This window comes from Tilletiopsis washingtonensis, assembly GCF_003144115.1.
Source record: "Tilletiopsis washingtonensis strain MCA 4186 unplaced genomic scaffold FA09scaffold_18, whole genome shotgun sequence".
NCBI classification, from domain to species: Eukaryota; Fungi; Basidiomycota; class Exobasidiomycetes; order Entylomatales; genus Tilletiopsis; species Tilletiopsis washingtonensis.
This window is the reverse complement of record NW_020312015.1, coordinates 42,343-62,462: the sequence shown is the minus strand read 5'-3', so window position 1 is coordinate 62,462 and position 20,120 is coordinate 42,343. Positions and strand designations below refer to the sequence as shown.

The following is a 20,120-nucleotide window of genomic DNA, read 5'->3' as shown; positions in this document are numbered from 1 at the left end:
CCGCACGACGACGACGACGCCCTCTGCTGCCTGCCGCCGGCCGCCGCTCCACCCACGCCCGCCATGCCGCGCCTCATCGAAGTCATCTGCAACGACCGTCTCGGGCGCAAGGGTGCGTGTTGCCGCTCTCTGGCCTCGGCGTCGTGGCTCACACCTTGCGGCAGTGCGCGTCAAGTGCTCGCCCGACGACACCATCGGCGACCTCAAGAAGATGATCGCCGCACAGACGGGCACCGTGCCCGAGAAGATCCAGCTGAAGAAGTGGTACACCGTGTTCAAGGACCACATCACGCTCAGCGACTGTGAGTGGCGCGTGGTGCACGTGTGCAGGCGGTGGTGCTGACGGGCGCTGCGCTCTTCACAGACGAGGTGCACGATGTGAGTATGCGGCACGGCGTCTGTGTGGCTCGGGTGTGCATTGGCCCTGGTCTTTGGTGATGGCGTGTGTCTTAGTCGCAGATGGCGCATGCCTCACTCTGGCTTGCAGCTGCCGCCTTCGAGGCAGTGGCTGGAGTTCAGCGGCTGTCGCTTTCGCTTGCAGCAGCTGTCGCTCTGTGGTGCAGCAGCCGTTGCTTTTTGGTGCAGCTGCTGCCGCTCATTCAGCATCAGCCAATGTTTGGAGCGCAGCAGCTGTTGCTCTGGAGTGCAATGGCTGCCGCTCCGGAGCGCAGTGGCTGTCTCTTTCCTGTTCCCCGTCCCCTCCCTTCCTCTGGCACGGCCCAAGTCAACTCCCGCGTCTCCCGCATCATCTCGTGCGCTCTCTCGGCGCCGGAACCTACTGCTTCTTGCACGTGGTGAACGTGGCCGCGGAGAGCGTGCGGGCGCGGAGCGGCGCCATGGTCCTTGATTGCGTCCGGCAACCTTCGTGCCACAGATCCACGGTGACTCGGCCCCTCGTATCTGCCCGTCTGGTCGGCTATCAGCACCGCCGATGGGTTCGTTGAGTAGCGGGCACATCTCTTCTCCTCTCTCCTCCACCTCTCTTGCTTTCTGCAGTGCATTACCAGCGTCGCACATTGCTGACCGCTCATCCACTGCACAGGGCCAGTCGCTTGAGATGTACTAGCTGCCCGCCCCTGCTCTGCTCGCCATCATATCCCGCTCGCCCGTCTCGCGCCATTCCACACATCCGTCTTGTCTCCAACTGTATTACAATTGATCCGGTCACTGCCATACACGCGCGGCACAGCGCTACAGCTTCATTCTGCGGGGGGCAATGGCGTCAGCATCGGTGATACGCAGGCGGCAATCCGCGCGGCAGGCCGACTCACCCTAGGCAAGCAAGCAGCGAGACAAGGGCAGACAGTCAGCACACGCAAGGGTATGACCGTGGCCGCACTCACCCTTCCAGATGGTCGCGACGCCCAGGCTCAGGTCCTCCCACGCGCCCACGACGCTCTCGTCGCCATCGACGCTGCCCTGGCGCGGGTAGCCCTTGAGGCCGTAGGCGCGCGCCGCGTCGCTGCCGGCCAGCGCAAAGCCGGCGGTGGCGAGCATGCGCGCAAACTCGGGCTGCGAGGGGAAGCGCTCGATCGACTCGACGAGGTACTGGTACGAGGCGCGGTCCGACGCCAGCAGCGCGCCGAGCGAGGGCAGCACGGCGTGCGAGTACATGCGGTAGAGGCTGTCGCAGCGAAGGGATGAGCCACACGCTGCCGCACTGGCGCCTCGCACACCCGACTCACTCGCTGATGCCCGGCGTCGAGATCTTGCCAAACTCGAGCACGGCCATGATGCCGCCGGGCTTGAGCACGCGGTGTGCCTCGCGCAGCGCCGCGGGAATGTCGGTGCAGTTGCGGATGCCAAAGGCGATGGTGTAGAGGTCGATGCTCTCGTCCGCGATCTGCAGGTGCTCCAGCGGCGGCAGGCGCGGCGTGTTGGGTGCCGGGCGCGAGCTCGGTGGGGGCGCGTCGAGGTGCAGGCGCAGGTCCTGCGCATTGCCGAGCGCAAAGCGCACCTGCGGCGTGTGCCAGTACATCGTCTGCGCCACGCGCCGCTGCCCCGCGCGCAGCATCGACGGGTTGATGTCGAGGATGGTGACGCGCGTCTGCCGGTCCGAGTGCTGCGTGCGCGCGTGGTCGAGGAGGCGCAGTGCAATGTCGCCTGGCGCGATGTCAGCGCAAAGCAGTTGAAAGACGACGCCGACGCTGCACTCCACTACAGGGAGCGCAAGGATGGCTGACGCCCTGTGCTCGTCCGGCCTTGTCTGTGCTCGCCGGCGCCGCCTGGCCTTGTCTGTGCTCGCCTGCGCCCGCCTGGCCGCGCCTGCCAGCGCCGGCCCGTGCTGCCGGCCTGACTCACCAGTGCCGCCCGCCACATCGAGACATTCGATGCCGCCGCGCGGGTTGAGCTCCTTGACAAAGTGGTCCTTCCACAGGCGGTGCACGCCGAGGCTCATGGCGTCGTTCATCACGTCGTAGCTGCCGGCGACGCTGCTGAACACCTGGCGCACGAGCCCTTCCTTGCTCTCCGTCGGCACGGTTCGGTGCCCAAAATGCGTCGTGCCGCCGCTGCTGGGCTGCTGCTGCAGCGGTGGCGGCGGCGGCGGGCTGTGCAGCGGCGTCGCGCTCGTGCTGGCTGACGAGGGCCCGGCCGTGCTGCTGCCGCTGCTGCTGCTGCCGACGTCGGGCGTGGGCGGCGCGGTGGCGAGGGCGCGCACGCCAAACGGCACGCGGCGCAGTGCGCCGAGCGATGCGCGCAGCGGCGTCAAGGCGGCCATGGCGAGGGTTGTGAGGTGATGAGGGCTGAGGAGCGGGAACGGTGAGTGGAGGAAGCGGCGCTGTCAGCAGGCCGCCAAGGGTGCAGCGGCGTCACGTGCAGCGGCGCATGGCTTTCTTCGAGCCGGCGCCGCTGCGAGATCGACGCATGGGCGCGGCTGTCAAGTCCGCCCTGCCTCACTCCCGACCACATCCCTCGCCCACGCCGCAATGCCACGCCGTCGCTCCTGAGGCCCGCGCCGCCTGCCGCGCGTCGCCTGCCTGCTCCATCGCGCCGGCAGCGCCCTTCGTCGCCTTGCTCTGTCCTGCCCCGTGTCGTGCCGTGTGCCCCTTCTTGCCGGCCCTTGATTCGCCTCGACGCTCTCCCTCTCTGCTCGTGTTCAATGACCTCCGCTCCTCCATCCCCTCCCCTCCCACATGGGTGCCCATACCAAAGCTGCGCGCACGCGGCCGCTCCAGCCCGACGCAGCCATGGCGGCGACCCGAGACCGATGGACCTTCTTACATACCTGGGACTTCAATAATGGGGCGGCGCCGAGCCTTGCACTGCTCGCCGCTCCTTCGCTTCGTCTCCACATTCTCTTGCTGCTTGCTCTTGCTGTGTCTCCTGCGAATGAATGCCATCGGATGTCGTGCAGCTGCCCGCGTGCTGGTGTGCGTGCATCGTGGAAGAGCGGCTCGCGCTCACCGCCCGGCCCGGCCTATGCTCGCTCTCACCACCTGTGCCATCCTCTGCAACGCTCACCTCCTTCTGAAGCAAGCCCCCTACCATCTGCCGAGCGCAGATGAGAGCATCAGGGCGTGCACGTGCAGGTGCCTCAGAAACGCCAGACGCAGTCGGCCGGCAAGCGGCGCGCGAATGCCGCCGTCGCACTCGCAGCTGCGACGTGGCGTGCGGCCGTGCCAGCGGAGCGCGGCGCGCCCGGTCACGCGCCTCGGCTGATGGCGGCAAGGGGCTTCGCGGACGCTGGCATGCCTCAGCTCAGCCTGCCGTGCCGCCGCGCGAGCGGGAGCGGCGAGGTCAGCGGTGGTGCTGGAGTGCAAAGGGTGGCGTCTGCAGATGGAGCTGAAGCAGGTCGAGGCATATCGCGGGTGCGTGCCGCATCGAAGGCGTGGTGCGGTGTGCGCGTGTGTGCTTGCGCCCACCGCCGCACGCTGCGCCTGCGCCTGCGCCTCTCGTCGTGGCGCGCGTGTGAGCATCGCCGGCCGCCGCGCGTCGCCGCACACCAGCGCCAGACACGCACGCTCGCCGGCCGTGCTTCTCGTCTCTCGTCCCTCACCGCCCGCCGTCCGTCGCCTCGCCCGTCTCCATCCGCGCGCGCGTCGCCCCTCTTCTCCACACCCCACCCGCCACCCCGTTCCTCGCCACCATGGGTCTCTCCGTCTCGCGCCTGCTCAGTGGCCTCTTCGGCAAGAAGGAGATGCGTGCGTGTCCTGCCTCTGTCGCCCTCGCGCCTCGACGCCGCATCCGCCCGCCGGCGCCTCGCACCGTCCGCCGTCGCGCGCCAGCGCACGCCAGCACAGCCCTCGCAGATGCAGCCGCACGCCCGTCGTGCCATCGCAGCGCACAGCGGTGCGATGCAGCGCCGCGCCTGGCCGCGTGCCCGGCCTGCCTCGTGCGCCCGCTGCAGCCGCACTTGGCACTGCCGACACGCTTTGCGAGACGCAGCTGCACGCCATGGGGGACGCCGTGACGCAGCGCCAGCGTCCAGCAGCGCGGTGCACTGCGGTCGCCACGTGCCGTGCTGCGTCTGTCCCCGCGCGGTGGCGCACTGGGCCCGGCCGCGCCTCGTGGCGAGCCCTCTGCTGTATGCGCCTGTGCCTCGCGACCACGCCGCTGACTCGTGCTCTCGCTCGACAACAGGCATTCTTATGGTCGGACTCGACGCAGCCGGAAAGACCAGTGCGTAGTGCTGTCGGTGCGGCCGGTGACCGCTCTTGTGCTGACGCGCGCGTTCCTTCCTACAGCCATTCTTTACAAGCTCAAGCTCGGAGAGATCGTGACCACGATCCCGACTATCGGTGCGTGCTTTCGCTGCATTCTTGGCTGTTTGCGCGCTGCACGCGGCAGCTACGCATGGCTCTCGGCCCTCTCGCCGCCTCACCGGCCAGCGCGACGGGCAGACGCGCGCCACTGTTCCGCGGCCGCGCACCAGCGGATAAGCGATCGAAGACGTGCCATCTGTAGATGGTGCTCGCTCTGGCTAGTCCGTGCGCTGCATGCTCGGCGCAGCAGGTGACGCTGGCGTGTGGATGGATGAGTTGCCTTGGCGGCGACAGAGCCCCCCTGCAGCGCGAAGGCAGACAGACGCCTGCACGCAGCGCAGGCGCAAGACACACCCAGCTGGCGTGCGTGTACATATGCTAACGAGACCTGCGCAGGATTCAACGTCGAGACGGTCGAGTACAAGAACATCTCGTTCACCGTGTGGGACGTCGGAGGCCAGGACAAGATCCGCCCGCTCTGGAGACACTGTGAGTGGGCGCGCCGCATGGCGATGTGCGCTGGCTGGGGGCAATCGGATGCGATCTGCGAGACTCTTGATGGGCCGTGGAGCACCAAGGCGAACTGTGTCAGGCGCGAGATGAGGGCGAGCACACGCAGGGAGATGCTGTCCTCGGCGCAATAGCTGTTGCAAGGGACGCTACGTCGCCGCGCTCGTTGCACTTGCAATCTCGCCTTCCGTGAAGGCCGCTTGCGCGCTGTTGCAACAACGGCACCACGGCCGTAGAGGCGCGCAAGTTCTCATCTCTGACACGACGCCGCGCCGCAGACTTCCAGAACACGCAGGGCATCATCTTCGTCGTCGACTCCAACGACCGGGAGCGTGTGTCGGAGGCGCGCGAGGAGCTGCAGCGCATGCTCAACGAGGACGAGCTGCGCGACGCGCTGCTGCTCGTGTTTGCCAACAAGCAGGACCTGCCCAACGCCATGAACGCCGCCGAGATTACGGACAAGCTCGGCCTGCACTCGCTGCGCCAGCGCCAGTGGTGCGTGCGGTGGTGCCGCGAGCGTGCGCCGGCCTGCCCTGTGCTCACCCCTCCCCGCACGCAGGTTCATCCAGGCCACGTGTGCGACGTCGGGCGACGGCCTGTACGAGGGCCTCGAGTGGCTGAGCTCGAACCTGAAGCGGCGTGTGTGAGCGGCGGTCGAGAGTGTTATGCCTGCCTCGCTGTTGGATGTCGCCTGTTCCCCTGGCCTTCTCATGACGCCCTCGCATGGCGTGCAGTGCCCGCTGCCCGTCTGCGCCTCTCTCTCAACGACCACGCGCGGTGGCGCGTCGCCTCGCCGCCGCTGCCGCCGCGAGCCCTCCTTCCCTGTCCTCCCTTCCCCACTCCCCTATGCTGCGTGTTGAGAAATGACAGCCCGTCAACCCTGCCGAGCGTGCGTGGAATGGGAGTCGAGGCTGGCCAGGGCCGCCCACGTGATGGCACGCGCCGATGCCGATGCAGGGTGCTGACCAGCGGCCGCGGGCCAGCTCCGGGGCCGGCGGCCGGCGGCGGCGGCGTGCCTGGCTGAGATGCAGCGTCAGGGCAGCCGCGGCGCGCCTCAGCCCAACACACCGCCCACTCACCCCTCTCTCTCACCACCACCACACCCTCACGCCATGGACTCGCTGCGCGCCCTCGCCGCGTCGCTGCACGCGCTGCCCGGCTCGGCGATCCTGCTGCGCTACGTGCGCAGCTCGTACCAGGACGACCCCTTCCGCAGCCTCCTCGAGCTGCTCCTCTTTGCCTTTGCCCTGCGCACCCTGCTCCAGAGCCGCACAAAGGGCAACCAGAGCGGCACAAACTTCGTGCGCCTCGCCGAGCGTGTGAGTAAGAGTGGCAGGCAGGGGAGTCGCAGGGCGAGGCAGAGGCGCCGCAGCAGAGGGCCACATGGCGGTGCGCGAGGCCAGGCGAGGGACACTCGGCATGCATGTGCGGGCGACACAGGGCTGGCGGCGCATCGCTGCGTGCGGCTGTGCGTCCGGACACATACCACATACCGGCAGCGCTTTGCTGCATGTCGCCGCCTGCTGGCAGCGCATCGCTGCGTGCCGCTCTCTGCCGTGCCAGCTGCGCATCGCCTCTGCAATCTGTTCGCAGCGACTGACGCGCCGCGCAGGAGATCGACGACCTCGTCGCCGACTTTGCGCCCGAGCCGCTCGCGGCGCCGCTCTCGGCGCTGGAGCAGCACGAGCTGGCCGTCGTGCCGACGATCCACGGCGGCCTCTCGCCGCGCCCGCGCATCTCGCTGCCCGGCAGCCCGGACAAGACGCGCGAGGTGCTCAATCTCGCCTCGTACAACTTTGCCGACCTGGCCGGCAGCAAGGAGGTCGAGGAGGCGGCCATCCGCACGCTGCGCGAGTACGGCGTCGGCAGCTGCTCGCCGCCCGGCTTCTACGGCACGATTGGTGAGTGTGCGGGCGGGAAGGGAAGGAGGGGCAGGGCAGCGACGAGCTAGGATGAGCAGCGGTGGGCAGCGATGAGATGAGCAGGCAGCGGCATGAGCGGCAGGCGGGTCGCAGTACCGCCAGTCTCACGAACTGCCAGCCGGATGCCTTACGCGCCGCCAGTCGCCTGCCTCATGCTTTGCCAACCGCTTGCCGTACTGCGAACCGTCCGCCTCATGCACTGCCTATCGCCTGTCACATGCTCACTGCCTGCCGCAGACGTGCACATGCAGCTCGAGGCCGACATTGCGCGCTTTATCGGCGTCGACAACGCCATCATCTACGCACAGGGCTTCTCGACGATCTCGTCGGTGATTCCCGCATTCTGCAAGCGCGGCGACATCATCGTCGCCGACAAGGGCGTCAACTTTGCGATCCAGAAGGGCATCCAGGTGCGGCGCAGAGCGCGCGGCGTGCCCAGCAGCGCGGCTCACCCTTCTCTCCCGCCAGGTCTCGCGGTCGCTCGTGCGCTGGTACGACCACAACTCGCTCAGCTCGCTCGAGGCCGTGCTGGCCGACATCACCAAGGACGACCGGCGCCGGCGCCGCCCGCTCACGCGCCGCTTCATCATCACCGAGGGCATGTTCGAGGGCGACGGCGCCGCCGTGGACCTCAAGGCCATCTGCGAGCTGAAGCACAAGTACAAGTTCCGCCTCATCCTCGACGAGAGCATCTCGTTTGGCACTGTCGGCAAGACGGGCCGCGGCATGAGCGAGCTGTGCGGTGTGCCGGTGCGTCTGGCGGCCTGCGTGCGCTGTCTCTGCGCTGCTGACACTCTGCGCAGCCCAAGGAGATCGACATCCTCGTCGGCAGCATGGCCAACACGCTCGGCAGCGCCGGCGGCTTCTGTGCTGGCACAGAAGAGGTCGTCTTCCACCAGCGCATCAACGGCACTGCGTTTGTCTTCTCAGCGGCGCTGCCGGCCATGCTCGCCGTTGCGTCGAGCACAGCTATCAAGCGCCTGATGTCTGCGCCGACGATTCTCTCGACTCTGCGCGACAACATCCAGGCCGTGCACGCGGTGCTGGACCCGATCGAGAGCATCCTCGTCACCTCGGACACACACTCGCCGCTCATCCACTTCCAGGTGCGCTCCAACGCCGAGCCACATCCCGCCGGGCCGGCAGGCAAGGCGACGCTGGCGCCGCCGACGCCGCTCGTGCTCGGGCACGACCTCTCGGCGGCCGAGCAGTCGCGCCTGCTGCAGCTCATCGTCGACGACGCGCTCGAGCACGGCGTGCTGCTCGTGCGCCACAAGACGCTGCCCTCCATCAACGCCAAGGCGCTCGAGTCGGGTGTGCACGCGCGGCCATCGGTGCGCATCGCCGTCAGCGCCGGCCTGAGCCGGAAAGAGATGGAGAAGGCCGCCGCCGTCGTCAAGGCGAGCATCGTGCGCGTGCTCGGCAAGCGGCGGTGAGCCCGTTGGGGCAGGGCACGCGCGGCGAATGCATGACTGCATGTGTCCGATTAGATCTAGCAATGAGTGTCCGGGAGACGTGTGTGTTGTTACAGGAGAATGCGTGTGCACGCTGCATGTGCGGCAGAGAAAGCAGGCTACATGACGTCGGTGTGCCCGCGCACATTGACGCCGTCCCAGTCGATGCGCGCCGCGTACTCGCGAATGCGGCTCTCGAAGTGGTCCTCGACCTTGTCGCCGAAGCCCGCGGCGATCTGCAGCACCTTTTCGTTGGCAACGTACGAGCCGAGAATGTCGACGTGGTCGGCCGTCGTCTGTCCGCCTGAGGGAGAGGGTCAGCTGTCGTTCTGGCGCCGCGTCCCGCCACACTCACCTCGCAGATCGAGGGCCTCGGGCGCGTGTGCGATCTCGTGCGTCGTGATCTTGACTGCGGAGCGGTGTGAGCATGGGCGACGCACAGCACTTCTGCAGCGGACTCACTGCCGGCGGGGTTGTAGCGCTTGCGCTTCCAGCCCTCGACGCACATGGCGCCCAGCGAGAGCAGCCTGGCGCACGGGTCAGCAGGCATGCAGCGCTGGCCCGCGGCAGACTCACGAGACGGTGCCGTCGCCCTCGCCCATCTTGCAGCCTGACCGCACAATCGGCGAGCTCTTCTCGCTGCTGATGCTCGAGTCGATCCACTGCAGAGAGGGCCGTGTCAGCCATTGCCACAGCGCTGGCACACCAGCGCACGCACCCCCGTGCGGCCCGTCGGAAAGTCCAGCGGCGAGTTGAGCGTGACGTTCTCGACGTTGCACACGGCGTTCTGGCCGTCGCACATGATCTCGTCGCGCTGGTACGGGCCCTGCTGGTACCAGTAGCTGCGCTCCGTCGGCTTGCCGACGCCGTAGAGGCAGTGGATGCGCATCGAGGGCGCATTCGGCAGCGCCACCTCAAGCGGGTTCGACCACTTGGCGTCGTTGCCCGCCTTGGCGTTCTCGGCAATGACGTTCTCGTCGAACTCCATGGAGTTGGAGTAGTTGGCGGCCATCATCTGGCGCGCGTCGTCAGCCAGGCACGCACTCGGCACAGCTCAGGGCGACGCACCTGCTGGAAGCTAGTTGGCGTGTGCTGCAGCAGCCACGTGAGCGCATCGTTGGCAGTGAGGTTGCGCGGCGCGTCCTGGTAGGCGTTCGCATCGTGCGGCGACGCCTCCTGCTGCTCCTCGGAGGCTGGGCCAGAGTCGGCGGCCGCGAGCTGGTCAGTCAGCGGTGGCATCTTGAAGGCGTAGATGGTGCCGTGCGTGTCGTCGGCGTTCTCGTCATCGTCCGGCGCCCACGTCTCGTTGCCCCAGATCGTCGAGCCGCCCTTGATCATCATGCTGAGCGCGGCGTGAGCCGCGGCGCTGTGCGGCAGCGCTGCAGCAGCACTCACCTGGCGCTTCCCGGCCAGCTCTGGAAGAGCTTGGCGCGCTCCCGCCGGCTGAAGAACTTCTCGAGCAGGAACGCACCCGCCGGCGGCAGCTCGACTGTGTCGCGCATCTCGCCGCTGAGCAGCGCGGCCATGGCCTTGGGCACTCCCAGGAACGTGCCCGCGATGGAGGTGAAGGACTCGATGTGCTCCTCGCACCAGTCAGGACCGCCGTTGCCGTAGCCCGGGCCCTCGGCCTCGACCCTGCAGTGCAGTCAGCAGCCGCTCACTGCATGCCGGCGCAGCAGCACGCACCACTTCATGAAGTACAGAGCCACGCTCGAGCCCATCGAGTGAGCCACAAGCACCGTCTTCTTGCCCTCAATCTTGCGATTCTGCTCAATGCGCAGCTTCACTGCGATGGGCAAGTCTGAGGCGCGCGCTCGGCGCCTGCGGCACGGCGTCACTCACTGCGCGTGAAGAAGCGGTCGCGCACCTCAAGATTGGAGTACGAGAGACGCCAGTCGTACGACGCCATCCAGAGGTTGTTGACGTCGTAGCCCAGCACGGCGAGATTCTCGATGATCTGGCGCAGTGCGTCAGTACAGAGAGCGGTTCCAGGTCTCGCTGCTGCAGCCTTGACGAGCAAGCGGCCTCGACACCGGCTCATGCAGAATGCTGCCGACGCACGCCCTCTCTAGCCACACGCAGCCCGCCCTCTCCTGCCACACGCCGCACCCGTCGCCTGCCACGCGCCGCACGCACCTTTGCCCAGATCCAGTAGCCGGCAATGAAGTGGCTGGCGCCGTCGAAGCCCTCGCTGGCGCGCACCTTGATGCCCGGCGGGTCGAGGCCCGTGTGGGCGTCGAGGGAGATGTGGCGGATCCAGCGCTCCTTCTCAAACACGACGGTGCGCATCATCGTGGCGCTGCCCCAGAGGCGCTTGCGGAAGAAGCCCGACGAGCTCTCGTCGGTCGTCCAGCTCTCGAGCCCGGTGCTGATGATGCCGGGCAGCAGCACGACGGGGTGTGCGGCGGCGTAGCCCTGCGCCGAGAGGTTGCGCCCGACGGTAAAGTCCTTGCTCTTGAGCCACTCGCGCGGCGCGCTGAAGAGATTGTCGCCCAGGTCGGCAAACTCGCCGGGCAGGCGCATCGACGAGAGGCCGAGGTCGAAGGAGGGAAACTCGGCGCCGAGGGAGCGCAGCTGCTCGTCGAGGCTCGAGCGCAGGCCGTCCATGCTGCTGTGCTGCGCCGCGGCCCACGCGGCGACGGCGCCGAGCACGATGCCGACGGCGAGGTAGAGGCGGCGGTAGCGCGCCAGCGTCTTGGGCGGCGGCGGCGCCTCGGGCAGGCTGAGCCAGGGAATGTCGCTGAGGTCGTGCTCGTGGTACGGCGTGCCGGGCGCGCGCACCGTGTACGAGTGCATGCGCTGCCCCGAGCCGAGGCTGAGGGTGCTGGGGCGCGACGAGCGCTCGAGGAGCAGGCGGCGCGGCGGCGCCGAGGGGTCGTCCGAGTCGGGCGTCGACGTGCCCGACGAGGCGGCGCCGGGAGCGTGTGCCGCCGCCGCGCTGACGTGCACCGTCTGCTCGTCGTGCGGCGGCGGCGTGGCGGGCGCCGCGCGGCCCTTCTTGCGGCGGTGCATGGTGGTGGGAGAGGGGCAGATGAAGGAGAGGCCGGCGCGGCGAGACGCGCGTGCAGGTGCAGGCACGGCAGCGGGCGCAGAGGGAACACGGAGCAGGGACGGAGCAGGTGCGAGGTCAGATGCAGCAGCGCAGGGGTGGATGGTGGGAGACGGGACGCAGAAGGCAGGTGCAGCATCCGCCGCGGCCGCAACGCGTGGAAGAGGAGCGGCGCCGGCGCGGTGCGGGATGACGCACCGCAGATCGTGCCTGAGCCGCTTGCGCTTCTCTGCCGCGGGCCAAGCCAAGCCATCGAAGCGCGGCCAAGTCGTGTGACTCCGCCCGCCAGCTCCGCCGCACCGAAGGCGCAAGCAGCGGCGCTTGACAGAACCACGCCCGCTCGCGGTTGCGCTTGAAATCGAGATCTGGCGCCGGCGCAGCAGCGAGCGCAAGCTCAGCGCAGCCGCAGCAGCGTGGAGGCTCGCAGCCGACACGGGCTCGTGGGGACGCATCTCGCGCGGCACGGCCGGCAACGAGGAGCCGGCAGGCAGCGCCTCTCGCTTGCCAGGCCACGACCGGCCGCTGCGTCTGTGCGGCAGAGGCAGAGAGCACCAGCAGCAGTCTGAGTGTCAGTCCGAGACGAGCCAAGTCGCTGCAGAGAGGAGCTCAGGGCTCGGAGGCAGCGCATGCCATGCTGCAGGCCGTTCCCACGCGGCGGCCGGCGCTTCCGCCGCGGCAGCCTTCTGAGTGCCTCGCTGCCGCGGCACGTTCGCGGCCCGGCGGCGGCGGACCCTGACTTCTCAGATGCAGCGCCGGCCTCGGCGGCGGCAGCGAGCGGCGTCTTGACTCCGGCCCACCGCCATCCCCGCACCCGCACCCCATGCCGGCCATGCCGCCGCCCGCCCGTGTGCTGCTCGGCCTGCTGGCAGTGCCCGCGGCGCTCGCCCACGGCGGCCACGCCCACACGCCGCACGCGCCCGTCGACGAGAGCGTGCCCATCGACGCCGTGCTCTGGACGCACATCGCGCTGCAGACGGCCCTCTTCCTCGTCGTCTTTCCGCGTGCGTGGCTCGTGTGTGCGCGCAGCCGTGCCACTGCTCACACCGCCCACAGTCGTCATGGTGCTGGGCCTCACGCGCTCGCGCCTCCACGTGCCCCTCGCCGTCGCCGCGCTGGCGCTGTGTGCGCCCGGCTATGTGATGGGCCAGCGCCACGGCGGGCGCCGCTACTACCACACCGTGCACGGCTCGCTCGCCAGCGTGCTGCTGTGGTACATGGCGGCGCAGGCGCTCATGGGCGTGTACCTCAAGCTGCACCTCACGCTCGGCGCGCGCTGGCTGCGCCCCGCCGTGCTGCGCGTGCACGGCATCGTCGGCTTTGGCTTTCCCGTGCTCGGCTGGACGCAGATGGTGAGTGGCCGCACGAGGGCCGTGTGCTGCGTGTACGCGCTGCTGACCGCCTTGCGCAGCTCTTCGGCGTCATCACGCTGCGCTCGTGGTGCTTCGGCGGCGCGCTCGGCCAGTGCGTGGCGCACCACCTGATGGGCAGCGCCTTCGCTGCCTACGCCGTGCTGCTGCTGCTCATGTGCAAGACGGGCGTGGCGTGGCTGCGGCGCCGGCGCTGCAGCCAGGAGATGATCGACTCGAGCGTCATCTGCGCCTGGGGCGTCGTCAATGCCTTCACCGAGCACCATGTGAGCGCCGCAGACAATCACCGCGGCAGCATCGCTCACACCTGCTGCAGGGCGGCCCATGGACACACAAGGATCTGCAGCACACGCTCCTCGGCGTCATGTGGGTCTTTGGCGGCCTCGCCGGCATCTGGACGAGCCGCGGCCGGAGGCGCAGTGCGATTCCGGGCATCATCATCCTGGTGCGTGCCCAGGCTCCGGCACCGCGTGCTGCTCTGCTGACGCGCGCACAGCTCACCGGCTGGGCCATGAGCGGACACGCGCAGGAGCTCATGATCAGCACGATGATCCATGCCCTCTTTGGCTATACGCTCATGGTGCGTGGCACGGCACGTATCACCTCTCGGGTTGCTCACGACAGGTCCTCCAGGCCGCGGGCATCTGCAAGATCATCGAGGTCTGCTTTGTGCTGCACGACGAGCCGACGGGCGAGCCCGTCGACGAGAGTCCGGAGGAGGAGCAGGCGAGGCTCGCACTCGGGCATGGCCCCGGCGAGACGTGGTGGCGCGTCCGCGCCTTCCAGTACTTGTGCGTGCGGCCGGTGCCTGGCCAGAACGATGTCTGTCCAGACGCTGCGACTGACGTGCTCTCTCACAGGACTCCGTGGCTGCTGATGGCGTCGGGCGTGAGTGATCCGAAGCATGCTAGAAGCCTCTCGCTGAACACATCACCGCACACCAGGTCCTCTTCATGTCCGGCACAAACGACGAGCTGCAGTGGGCCGACAGCCAGGGCATCGACCACATCACGTGGGGCCTCATCGACTTCTCGCTCAGCCTGGGCCTCTTCTTCTGGGCCAACGTGCTCATCGACCTCTACACGAGCTCGGGCGGCCGCTCTGGTGCCGCGCGCAACTCGCGCCGCAGCGCCACACATGCTCTCGGCGGGCTGGAGTCCGGCGCGAACGGCAGCAGCTCGCTGTACCAGCGCCTGGCCCGCGCCTCTCTGTCGACGCCGCGTGGCACGGCGCCCGCTGCGCGCGAGACGGAGAGCGAGGACGGCAGCTTCGAGATGGGCTCGCGCGGCGGCAAGGAGGAGGAGCAGACGCACGTGCTCTTCGACGAGCAGGACGGCGACGAGGATGCCGAGAGCACAGGCGTGTTCGAGCGGCGCTGACACGTAGAAATGTATATATTGTCGCTCGCCCTCCTGCTCCTTCTCTCCTTGGGCCCAGCTCGCCCCCTCGTGTCCCTGTGCAGCCGTGCGCCCCTCTCATCTAGCCGTCTTCAATTTCTGGTGCGCCGCCACCATGAACAGAGCAAAGCGGTATGCGCCAAGGCCATCCTGCTCCTCTTCCGCCTGACGCTGGCGCAAAGCCTTCTGCCATCGCTCTTCCTCGCTGAGGAACTCTTCCGAATCTTCACCGCCCGACTCGTCAACCACGCCCATGCCGTCCTGCGACTGTCCTACATCCGTGGGACCGTCGCCCTCGCCTGCGCTGGAGGTGGCATCGTCGAACCGGACCACCTTGGCCGCACGCGAGCTGAGCCCAAGGTGACTTGCGGCCCGCTTCGCGCCTTGATCGGCGAAGTCCTTGCAAAGATGACTCGACAGGTACAAGGCGCTCATCGCGCCGAGAGAGGCGAGGTGGATGGCGGCGATCTGAGTGTGGTGCACTGTCTCCTTTCCAGAGATGGGCTCGAGGATCGCACGATCGCGTCCAATCGGCTCGCCCTGCTGAGCTCGGGCTCGCGGCCTGGTGATGTGCGCGCAGCGGAGGCTGGACGTGAAGACGATGGTGTGCATGTCGAGGTGCCTGTGCAGATCCATGCGCAAGAACAGGCCGTTGACGGCCGCGCTGATGCAGTCTGGCGAGACGGGCGCTCCTCCGAGCGTGAGAGCCGAGAGATGGCGCGAGTCCAGGAGCGGCATCTCGTTACGCTCAAGGTGCTCTGCGCCCTCGACGTTCTGAGGCGCGTCGCGCAGAGCGGTCATGGCGTTGGCGAAGATCGCGGGACCGACTTTCTGGGGCACGAAATGGCTGGCATCGCAGGAGTCGAGATCTGCGCCGCTGAGACTGCACGCACGGCCGGACCAGTGCCCATCGTTGCGCTCCTCGCCGGGCAGGCGAAGCACTCGCGCGCCCATGGCCTCACGCTCCTCGAAGAAGTCCCACAGGCTCTGCCGTAGATCGCCGCGTGCCTTCCGGTCCTGGGGAGCACGCACAGGATAGACGATGGCAGGCAGAGGGAAGCGCGAGCCGGTCGCGCCGCCGAACTTGCGGAGCTGATCTTCTGTGATGGTGACAGTCCAAGTCGAGCTTGTCTCATGCATGCTCGTGCTCGAAGCTTGGCGCGCCATAGCCGCCAGCGACAGAGTTGCCAGGTCTCTCTGCGCAAGTGACAGTGGGCTCGAGGCGTGGTTCGAGTCGCGGTTGAACTCCACCGTCAAGCGCGCGAGATCGAGCTCGGCCGGGCGGCGGCGCAGGGCGTACGGCTTGAGCGGCCCGACCTGCTCCTGGAGCACCGTCCTCGCTGCCGTCGCCGGCGATGATGCCGAGCAGGTGCGCCACGGGCAGCAGCGCAGCGTCGCCCAGGGTCCAGCTTGCAGCTGCCGGCGCCAGCATCGTGTGGCGATAGGGCAGGAACGCGTACAGCCCGTCGCGAGCGCGTGCGGCGAATCTGGGGTCATCAGCGCGCTCATGCATCGACTGCAGCCTGGCCGAGTCGGCATCGCCAACGCCGAGCGTCTCGTGGAGGTAGAGGAAAGCGAAGTGGTAGAAGCGTACGCTGTTGTCGCTCGCGTGCGTCAGGCCGAGCCGGCGCCGTCCGGCGGCTGCGGCCTCATCGCCCGAAGGCGGCGGCACCTTGACCCAGACCTCGAGCGAGTGCTGCTGGCCCGGCGGCAGCTGCGGCGCGCACTGTGTGCCCACCTCGGCAGACATGGCGATGGTGTTCGGCGACGCTTGTCGCTGCAGGGAACGGCGATGCGGCGGTGGCAGTGGCGGTGCGTCGATGGTGGTAGTGAGAGCAGAGGGCCGTTGCGCGCCGGCCAGCCGGAGTGCATCAGACGCAAAGGCAGCGACCAGATGCAGTCAGCGTGAGCAAGCAGCGCCGCGGACGTTAAGCAGGCAGCGCATCGGGCGCCTCGCCGCGCCGCATCGGGCCGCCGCTGCGTGTTTGGCAGCACCTGTCTCGTGCGGCAGGCCGGCACTCGGAGCAGCGACTGCTCTGCTCGCTCGCACACTCTTGCTGGGGGCCATCTGTGCTCTCTGCAGCTTGCGTTCTGCTTGTTTCTTGTGAGATGGAGGCAGCGCCGAGCTCGAGCACTGCCGAGCGCAGGCTCAGCGATGCGCCATGGGGCGGACGAGCACTCGACTTTCAAATTCGCCGCTCAAGGGGCGGCGCGAAGAAGAAGCGGCGCGTGTGGCGCGCGATCGCCGTGCTCACGACCGCATCAGCCGCCCGCACCGCAGCCATGGCCGAGCATCCCATCAACTCCAAGCACTGGCACGACGTGTACGGCGAGCCACGCCCGCGCACAGATCATCCGCTGCGCAGCGTCTCCGTCGACGAGCTCACGGCGCTCGTGCAGAGCGGCACGCAGCGCGCCGGCACGGACTTCCTCGTCGTTGATGTGCGCCGCGCCGACTGCGAGGTGAGCGCCAGGTGCGCCTGCAGTTGGGCTCGTAATCTGCAACTGACAACGCTGCACCTACAGACGCTCATCCCGGGCGCCATCAACCTGCCGGCGCACTCGCTGCCCGCGGCGCTGCCCGGCCTGCTGCCGCTGCTCTCGCGCGTGCCGCTCGTTGTCTTTCATTGCAACCGCTCCAACGGGCGTGGCCCGCGCAGCGCAGGCTGGTACGCCGACGCCCTGCAGGCGCACCTGGCGCTCAGCGACGCAGACGTCAGCGCCCGCGTCGCCATCCTCGCCGGCGGCATCGTCGCGTGGGAGGAGAGGCACGGCGTCGGCGAGCTCAGCCGGCGCGGCAAGCAGGACGGCCTCAAGACTGTGCAGCTCTAGAGACCGAAAGAGGTGCACGACGCTCGTGGCATGTGAGGAGGAGAAACGATGCATTCGATCAGAGAAGAAAGACGAGCGCGGCCGAGATGTAAAGGTAGTTGAGGAGCGAAATGGTGACGAGAGACGCGTGCCGATGCTTGACAGAGTGGAGAGGTGATGGGCGCCGTGCGTGCTGAGACTGAGGCACTGTGGGAAGCCAATGGCGCTGCTGCGCTTCGAAGAGGCGATCCATCTGAGTGTAGATTCGTGAGCGAAGGCTCACACAGGCAGTCAAGCTCGGCTCCGAGGCCTCAGATCACTTCACCCGTAAGCGCGTCCGACTGCGCAGCGAGCCCGCCCAAGTCTGAACAGGGAAGTAGCGACTCACCTTCATGGTCTGCAGGACCGTCACGGCGCGTCGGTGGCTGCGCCCTCACGCCAGGCCTCCACTGTACGACGGCGGCGGTCACGCTTTGCCCGATGACCAGCCCTCATCTTCTTGCGCCACACCTTCCTGATCTGCTTCGCGTGCCAGAAGACTGCGTAGGCCGACGCTTTCAGATACTCTACGGGCGCGCTCTTGGCCTTCTTTCGGTCCTTCTCGTCGGCGCCTCCGGCTTCGGAGCTGTTGTCCATGTCGCCTCCCTGCTCAGACGCGTCCGCAGTCCACCTGAGAAAGCGCCCTCGTCAGTCGCGACAACATGCGCGCGGGGAAGACCGGGCTCACATGAGAGGCCGTTCAAGGGTGAACAAATTGCGCTCATTCGGCCGTACATGCCTACGGCGCCCTGCGCGTCCACCGTCGATGATGTGTGTGCTCTCGGTCCACATACCGACGTTGTCCACCGCCGCTTCTTGCTCGGCACAGTCGGAAGCGCGCGACGCTTCTGAACGAAGCCATTCCGTCACCCATACGCACTTGGGCACAGTGCGAAACTGCTCCGGCGTGAGCTTGTAGTATCGCATTGCGTCTTCTGGGCGATGATAGATCTCCTGAATCGCTCAGTCAGCAACACGAAGGTGCGGTGGTCATGCATGAACGTACGTTGAATGCGCCGTCGAGAGCTTTGTGGCAGGAGGTGCAGAAGCCCTTGCACTCATCGGACGAGTCGTCGGTGGCGAAGGACATGCGTGACTCCACAGACGAGACTCTGGTGTCAAACGAGGCGAAAGAGCTGCGCGACTCGCCCGAGGTCGTCGATGCGAGCGAAGGCGTCGAGCTGCACGAGCCTTCACTGGCTCCGCGCTCTGACTTTGGGCTGGTGACTCGCACGGTGAACTCCATCCGTGTCGACAGAGTCCATCTCCAGAACCAATGTTCTGGCGCATGGCAGCTCCAGCAGAGGTTTTGGCTGAGGACGAGGCAGCGCTCCTTGCTGCTCAGATGCTTCTTCGTCGCGTCGTCCTTGAGCGCTCGTTGCAGTGAAAGAGGCTTCCCTCTCACACGCTGCGACCAGATCAGCGCGTCCTCGTGCTGTCGAGGCATGGACGGCCAGACGGCCGCTAGACGTGAGAGGGGGCGCCAGGCGCACGATGCTCGGCGCTACTCACGAGGAGCCTGCGAAAATGCCCGCACGTGGCAGCGAGTGCGGCCAGCTCGCAGTCGGAGAGGTAAGTGCAGACGAGCAGCTGCAGCTCGAGCGGCAGCCGCTGCATGCTGAAGAGCGAGGTGCGGCGCGCGTGCGTGCGTTGGTGGGAGTGTGTCGGGCGCCAGACTTCGGCAACGGGGCCGTGCCTGAGTGGTCGAGGGCGGAGCGGAGAGGAGTAAGAGGAGGGAGCGAATGGGCAACGGCGACCGAGGCTGTGGCTGAGGAAAGTGAGGAGACGGAGGCTGTGGTGCAGGGAAGGCTCGCTGCGGCTCGAGAGGAGGCAGATGTCGTGTGTGTCGTGTGCGCGGCAAGCGGCGGCGTGGGAAAGCGCCGCCGCCTCGCCTCGCGCTCGGGCCCCCCAAGAGCGTGCTTCGCCGGCGCCGAGCCTGCCTCTCACCACCACCTCCACCCCTGCAGCGCCTCTGCTGCTCTCCCACCCACTCTCTTCTCTCGTCGCCATCCGCGCTCGCGCATCTGCTGCTGCGCCGTCGCCGTCTCGTCTGTCGCTCGCGCATTGTGAGTCGCCACAGCGTGCCGTGCGCTTCGCATGCTGCCCTCGCCGCCTGCTCACGCGCAAGCCCAGTCCAGCCGCGCCGGCCCGTCCCTCAAGTGCTGCTCCAAGATGTCGAACAAGAAGCAGAAGCTCGTGAGTGCATACAGGCCGTCAGTAATTGCGAGCCGCACATCGACTGACGCTGCGGCATCGTCGCACAGTTCGCCTCCGACGCAGCGAGTGCGAGCACGTCGTCGTCGAGCGAGCAGCAGCAGCAGCAGGACAAGCCTGTCGCCACGATTTCGTCGTCCGGACCCGGCTGGGCGCAACTGCAGCACGCGCTTGAGCAGTCAGCCACGAGGCACGTGGTCTCGGAGCATGCCTCACCTACGGGCCTCGAGGACCTTCCGCCCGAGCTGCTCGTCATGATCCGCGATCTCATCTCCTCCGACCACGATCTGGTGATGCTGAGCTGTGCTTCGCCTCTGATGCGCCGCACGCTGCTTGTGAGTCTGTCGTCGGCAGGAGAGCACAGGCCCCAAGCTGACTATTCGCGTCTTAGCACGAGGACGCAGACGAGTGGGATCGGCGCAGCTCTTGCAAGTCTCGCGAGGTACAGGCGAAATTGGACGACAACCCGAGCAACGATCACCTGACCGCGAAAGAACGCTTCAAGATGCTCGGTAAGATGATGTGCTGGAACTGCCACAAGCACCTGAAGGGATCGGCGCCAGACAATGCTCCGCCCGAGCCCGAATGGGACGCTCCGCTCAGCTTCTTCTATGCTTCTCCCGGACCCAAATTTAACTGCGCACTGTGTCGGAA

General features: G+C 67.6%; 10 protein-coding genes across 10 annotated transcripts; 7 read left to right on the top strand and 3 right to left on the bottom strand.

Moving 5' to 3' along the window:
- Positions 1-63: 63 nt before the first annotated feature.
- Positions 64-343, top strand: FA09DRAFT_300171 (ubiquitin-like protein; the record flags this gene model as incomplete). The annotated part of the gene is made up of 2 exons (XM_025740321.1): positions 64-112; positions 165-343. The coding sequence occupies 2 exons, from the start codon at positions 64-66 to the stop codon at positions 341-343; spliced, it is 228 nt and encodes a 75-aa protein (XP_025596437.1).
- Positions 67-1,170, top strand: FA09DRAFT_310859 (hypothetical protein). The gene is made up of 3 exons (XM_025740648.1): positions 67-112; positions 165-302; positions 365-1,170. Exon 3 carries the CDS (start codon positions 438-440, stop codon positions 942-944), a length of 507 nt encoding a protein of 168 aa, XP_025596436.1. The 5' UTR covers positions 67-112; positions 165-302; positions 365-437; the 3' UTR covers positions 945-1,170.
- FA09DRAFT_331411 (hypothetical protein) lies at positions 1,127-2,725 on the bottom strand. The gene is made up of 3 exons (XM_025743014.1): positions 1,686-2,725; positions 1,344-1,624; positions 1,127-1,205 (listed from the first exon to the last, which is right to left on the bottom strand). Exons 1-3 carry the CDS (start codon positions 2,717-2,719, stop codon positions 1,192-1,194), a joined length of 1,329 nt encoding a protein of 442 aa, XP_025596435.1. The 5' UTR covers positions 2,720-2,725; the 3' UTR covers positions 1,127-1,191.
- A 1,263-nt stretch (positions 2,726-3,988) lies between these two features.
- Positions 3,989-5,983, top strand: FA09DRAFT_331410 (ARF/SAR). The gene is made up of 6 exons (XM_025743013.1): positions 3,989-4,142; positions 4,582-4,620; positions 4,686-4,739; positions 5,100-5,192; positions 5,492-5,708; positions 5,773-5,983. The coding sequence occupies exons 1-6, from the start codon at positions 4,088-4,090 to the stop codon at positions 5,858-5,860; spliced, it is 546 nt and encodes a 181-aa protein (XP_025596434.1). The 5' UTR covers positions 3,989-4,087; the 3' UTR covers positions 5,861-5,983.
- A 342-nt stretch (positions 5,984-6,325) lies between these two features.
- On the top strand, positions 6,326-8,646 carry FA09DRAFT_362112 (PLP-dependent transferase; the record flags this gene model as incomplete). Its single annotated transcript, XM_025745438.1, has 5 exons — positions 6,326-6,532; positions 6,826-7,114; positions 7,373-7,545; positions 7,604-7,885; positions 7,939-8,646. 5 exons carry the CDS (start codon positions 6,326-6,328, stop codon positions 8,569-8,571), a joined length of 1,584 nt encoding a protein of 527 aa, XP_025596433.1. The 3' UTR covers positions 8,572-8,646.
- On the bottom strand, positions 8,598-11,748 carry FA09DRAFT_321257 (LACT-domain-containing protein). The gene is made up of 10 exons (XM_025741013.1): positions 10,726-11,748; positions 10,432-10,546; positions 10,276-10,375; positions 9,985-10,224; positions 9,658-9,931; positions 9,308-9,604; positions 9,166-9,251; positions 9,052-9,116; positions 8,945-8,998; positions 8,598-8,893 (listed from the first exon to the last, which is right to left on the bottom strand). Exons 1-10 carry the CDS (start codon positions 11,599-11,601, stop codon positions 8,709-8,711), a joined length of 2,292 nt encoding a protein of 763 aa, XP_025596432.1. The 5' UTR covers positions 11,602-11,748; the 3' UTR covers positions 8,598-8,708.
- A 719-nt stretch (positions 11,749-12,467) lies between these two features.
- FA09DRAFT_334983 (hypothetical protein) lies at positions 12,468-14,384 on the top strand (the record flags this gene model as incomplete). The annotated part of the gene is made up of 7 exons (XM_025743750.1): positions 12,468-12,639; positions 12,692-12,987; positions 13,047-13,271; positions 13,322-13,585; positions 13,639-13,796; positions 13,866-13,893; positions 13,950-14,384. 7 exons carry the CDS (start codon positions 12,468-12,470, stop codon positions 14,382-14,384), a joined length of 1,578 nt encoding a protein of 525 aa, XP_025596431.1.
- Positions 14,385-14,388: 4 nt separating this feature from the next.
- Positions 14,389-16,298, bottom strand: FA09DRAFT_331408 (hypothetical protein). The gene has a single exon (XM_025743012.1). The coding sequence runs from the start codon at positions 15,939-15,941 to the stop codon at positions 14,481-14,483; it is 1,461 nt and encodes a 486-aa protein (XP_025596430.1). The 5' UTR covers positions 15,942-16,298; the 3' UTR covers positions 14,389-14,480.
- A 387-nt stretch (positions 16,299-16,685) lies between these two features.
- Positions 16,686-17,234, top strand: FA09DRAFT_300336 (hypothetical protein; the record flags this gene model as incomplete). Its single annotated transcript, XM_025740330.1, has 2 exons — positions 16,686-16,865; positions 16,929-17,234. 2 exons carry the CDS (start codon positions 16,686-16,688, stop codon positions 17,232-17,234), a joined length of 486 nt encoding a protein of 161 aa, XP_025596429.1.
- A 2,190-nt stretch (positions 17,235-19,424) lies between these two features.
- On the top strand, positions 19,425-20,102 carry FA09DRAFT_326260 (hypothetical protein; the record flags this gene model as incomplete). The annotated part of the gene is made up of 4 exons (XM_025741199.1): positions 19,425-19,448; positions 19,517-19,801; positions 19,858-19,978; positions 20,008-20,102. The coding sequence occupies 4 exons, from the start codon at positions 19,425-19,427 to the stop codon at positions 20,100-20,102; spliced, it is 525 nt and encodes a 174-aa protein (XP_025596428.1).
- Between the last annotated feature and the right edge of the window lie 18 nt (positions 20,103-20,120).

Excerpts from the sequence above, each read along its gene's own strand:
- FA09DRAFT_310859 (XM_025740648.1), top strand. The coding sequence starts at position 438 with ATGGCGTGTGTCTTAGTCGCAGATGGCGCATGCCTCACTCTGGCTTGC.
- FA09DRAFT_331411 (XM_025743014.1), bottom strand. The coding sequence starts at position 2,719 with ATGGCCGCCTTGACGCCGCTGCGCGCATCGCTCGGCGCACTGCGCCGC. Across the intron at positions 1,625-1,685 it reads TCGACGCCGGGCATCAGCGA|CCTCTACCGCATGTACTCGC; the intron begins GTGAGTCGGGTG and ends TCGCTGCGACAG.
- FA09DRAFT_331410 (XM_025743013.1), top strand. The coding sequence starts at position 4,088 with ATGGGTCTCTCCGTCTCGCGCCTGCTCAGTGGCCTCTTCGGCAAGAAG. Across the intron at positions 4,143-4,581 it reads CTTCGGCAAGAAGGAGATGC|GCATTCTTATGGTCGGACTC; the intron begins GTGCGTGTCCTG and ends GCTCGACAACAG. Across the intron at positions 5,193-5,491 it reads CCGCCCGCTCTGGAGACACT|ACTTCCAGAACACGCAGGGC; the intron begins GTGAGTGGGCGC and ends GCCGCGCCGCAG.
- FA09DRAFT_321257 (XM_025741013.1), bottom strand. The coding sequence starts at position 11,601 with ATGCACCGCCGCAAGAAGGGCCGCGCGGCGCCCGCCACGCCGCCGCCG. Across the intron at positions 10,547-10,725 it reads GCTACTGGATCTGGGCAAAG|ATCATCGAGAATCTCGCCGT; the intron begins GTGCGTGCGGCG and ends GCACTGCGCCAG. Across the intron at positions 9,252-9,307 it reads TTCCGACGGGCCGCACGGGG|TGGATCGACTCGAGCATCAG; the intron begins GTGCGTGCGCTG and ends CCCTCTCTGCAG.
- FA09DRAFT_331408 (XM_025743012.1), bottom strand. The coding sequence starts at position 15,941 with ATGCCGACTCGGCCAGGCTGCAGTCGATGCATGAGCGCGCTGATGACC.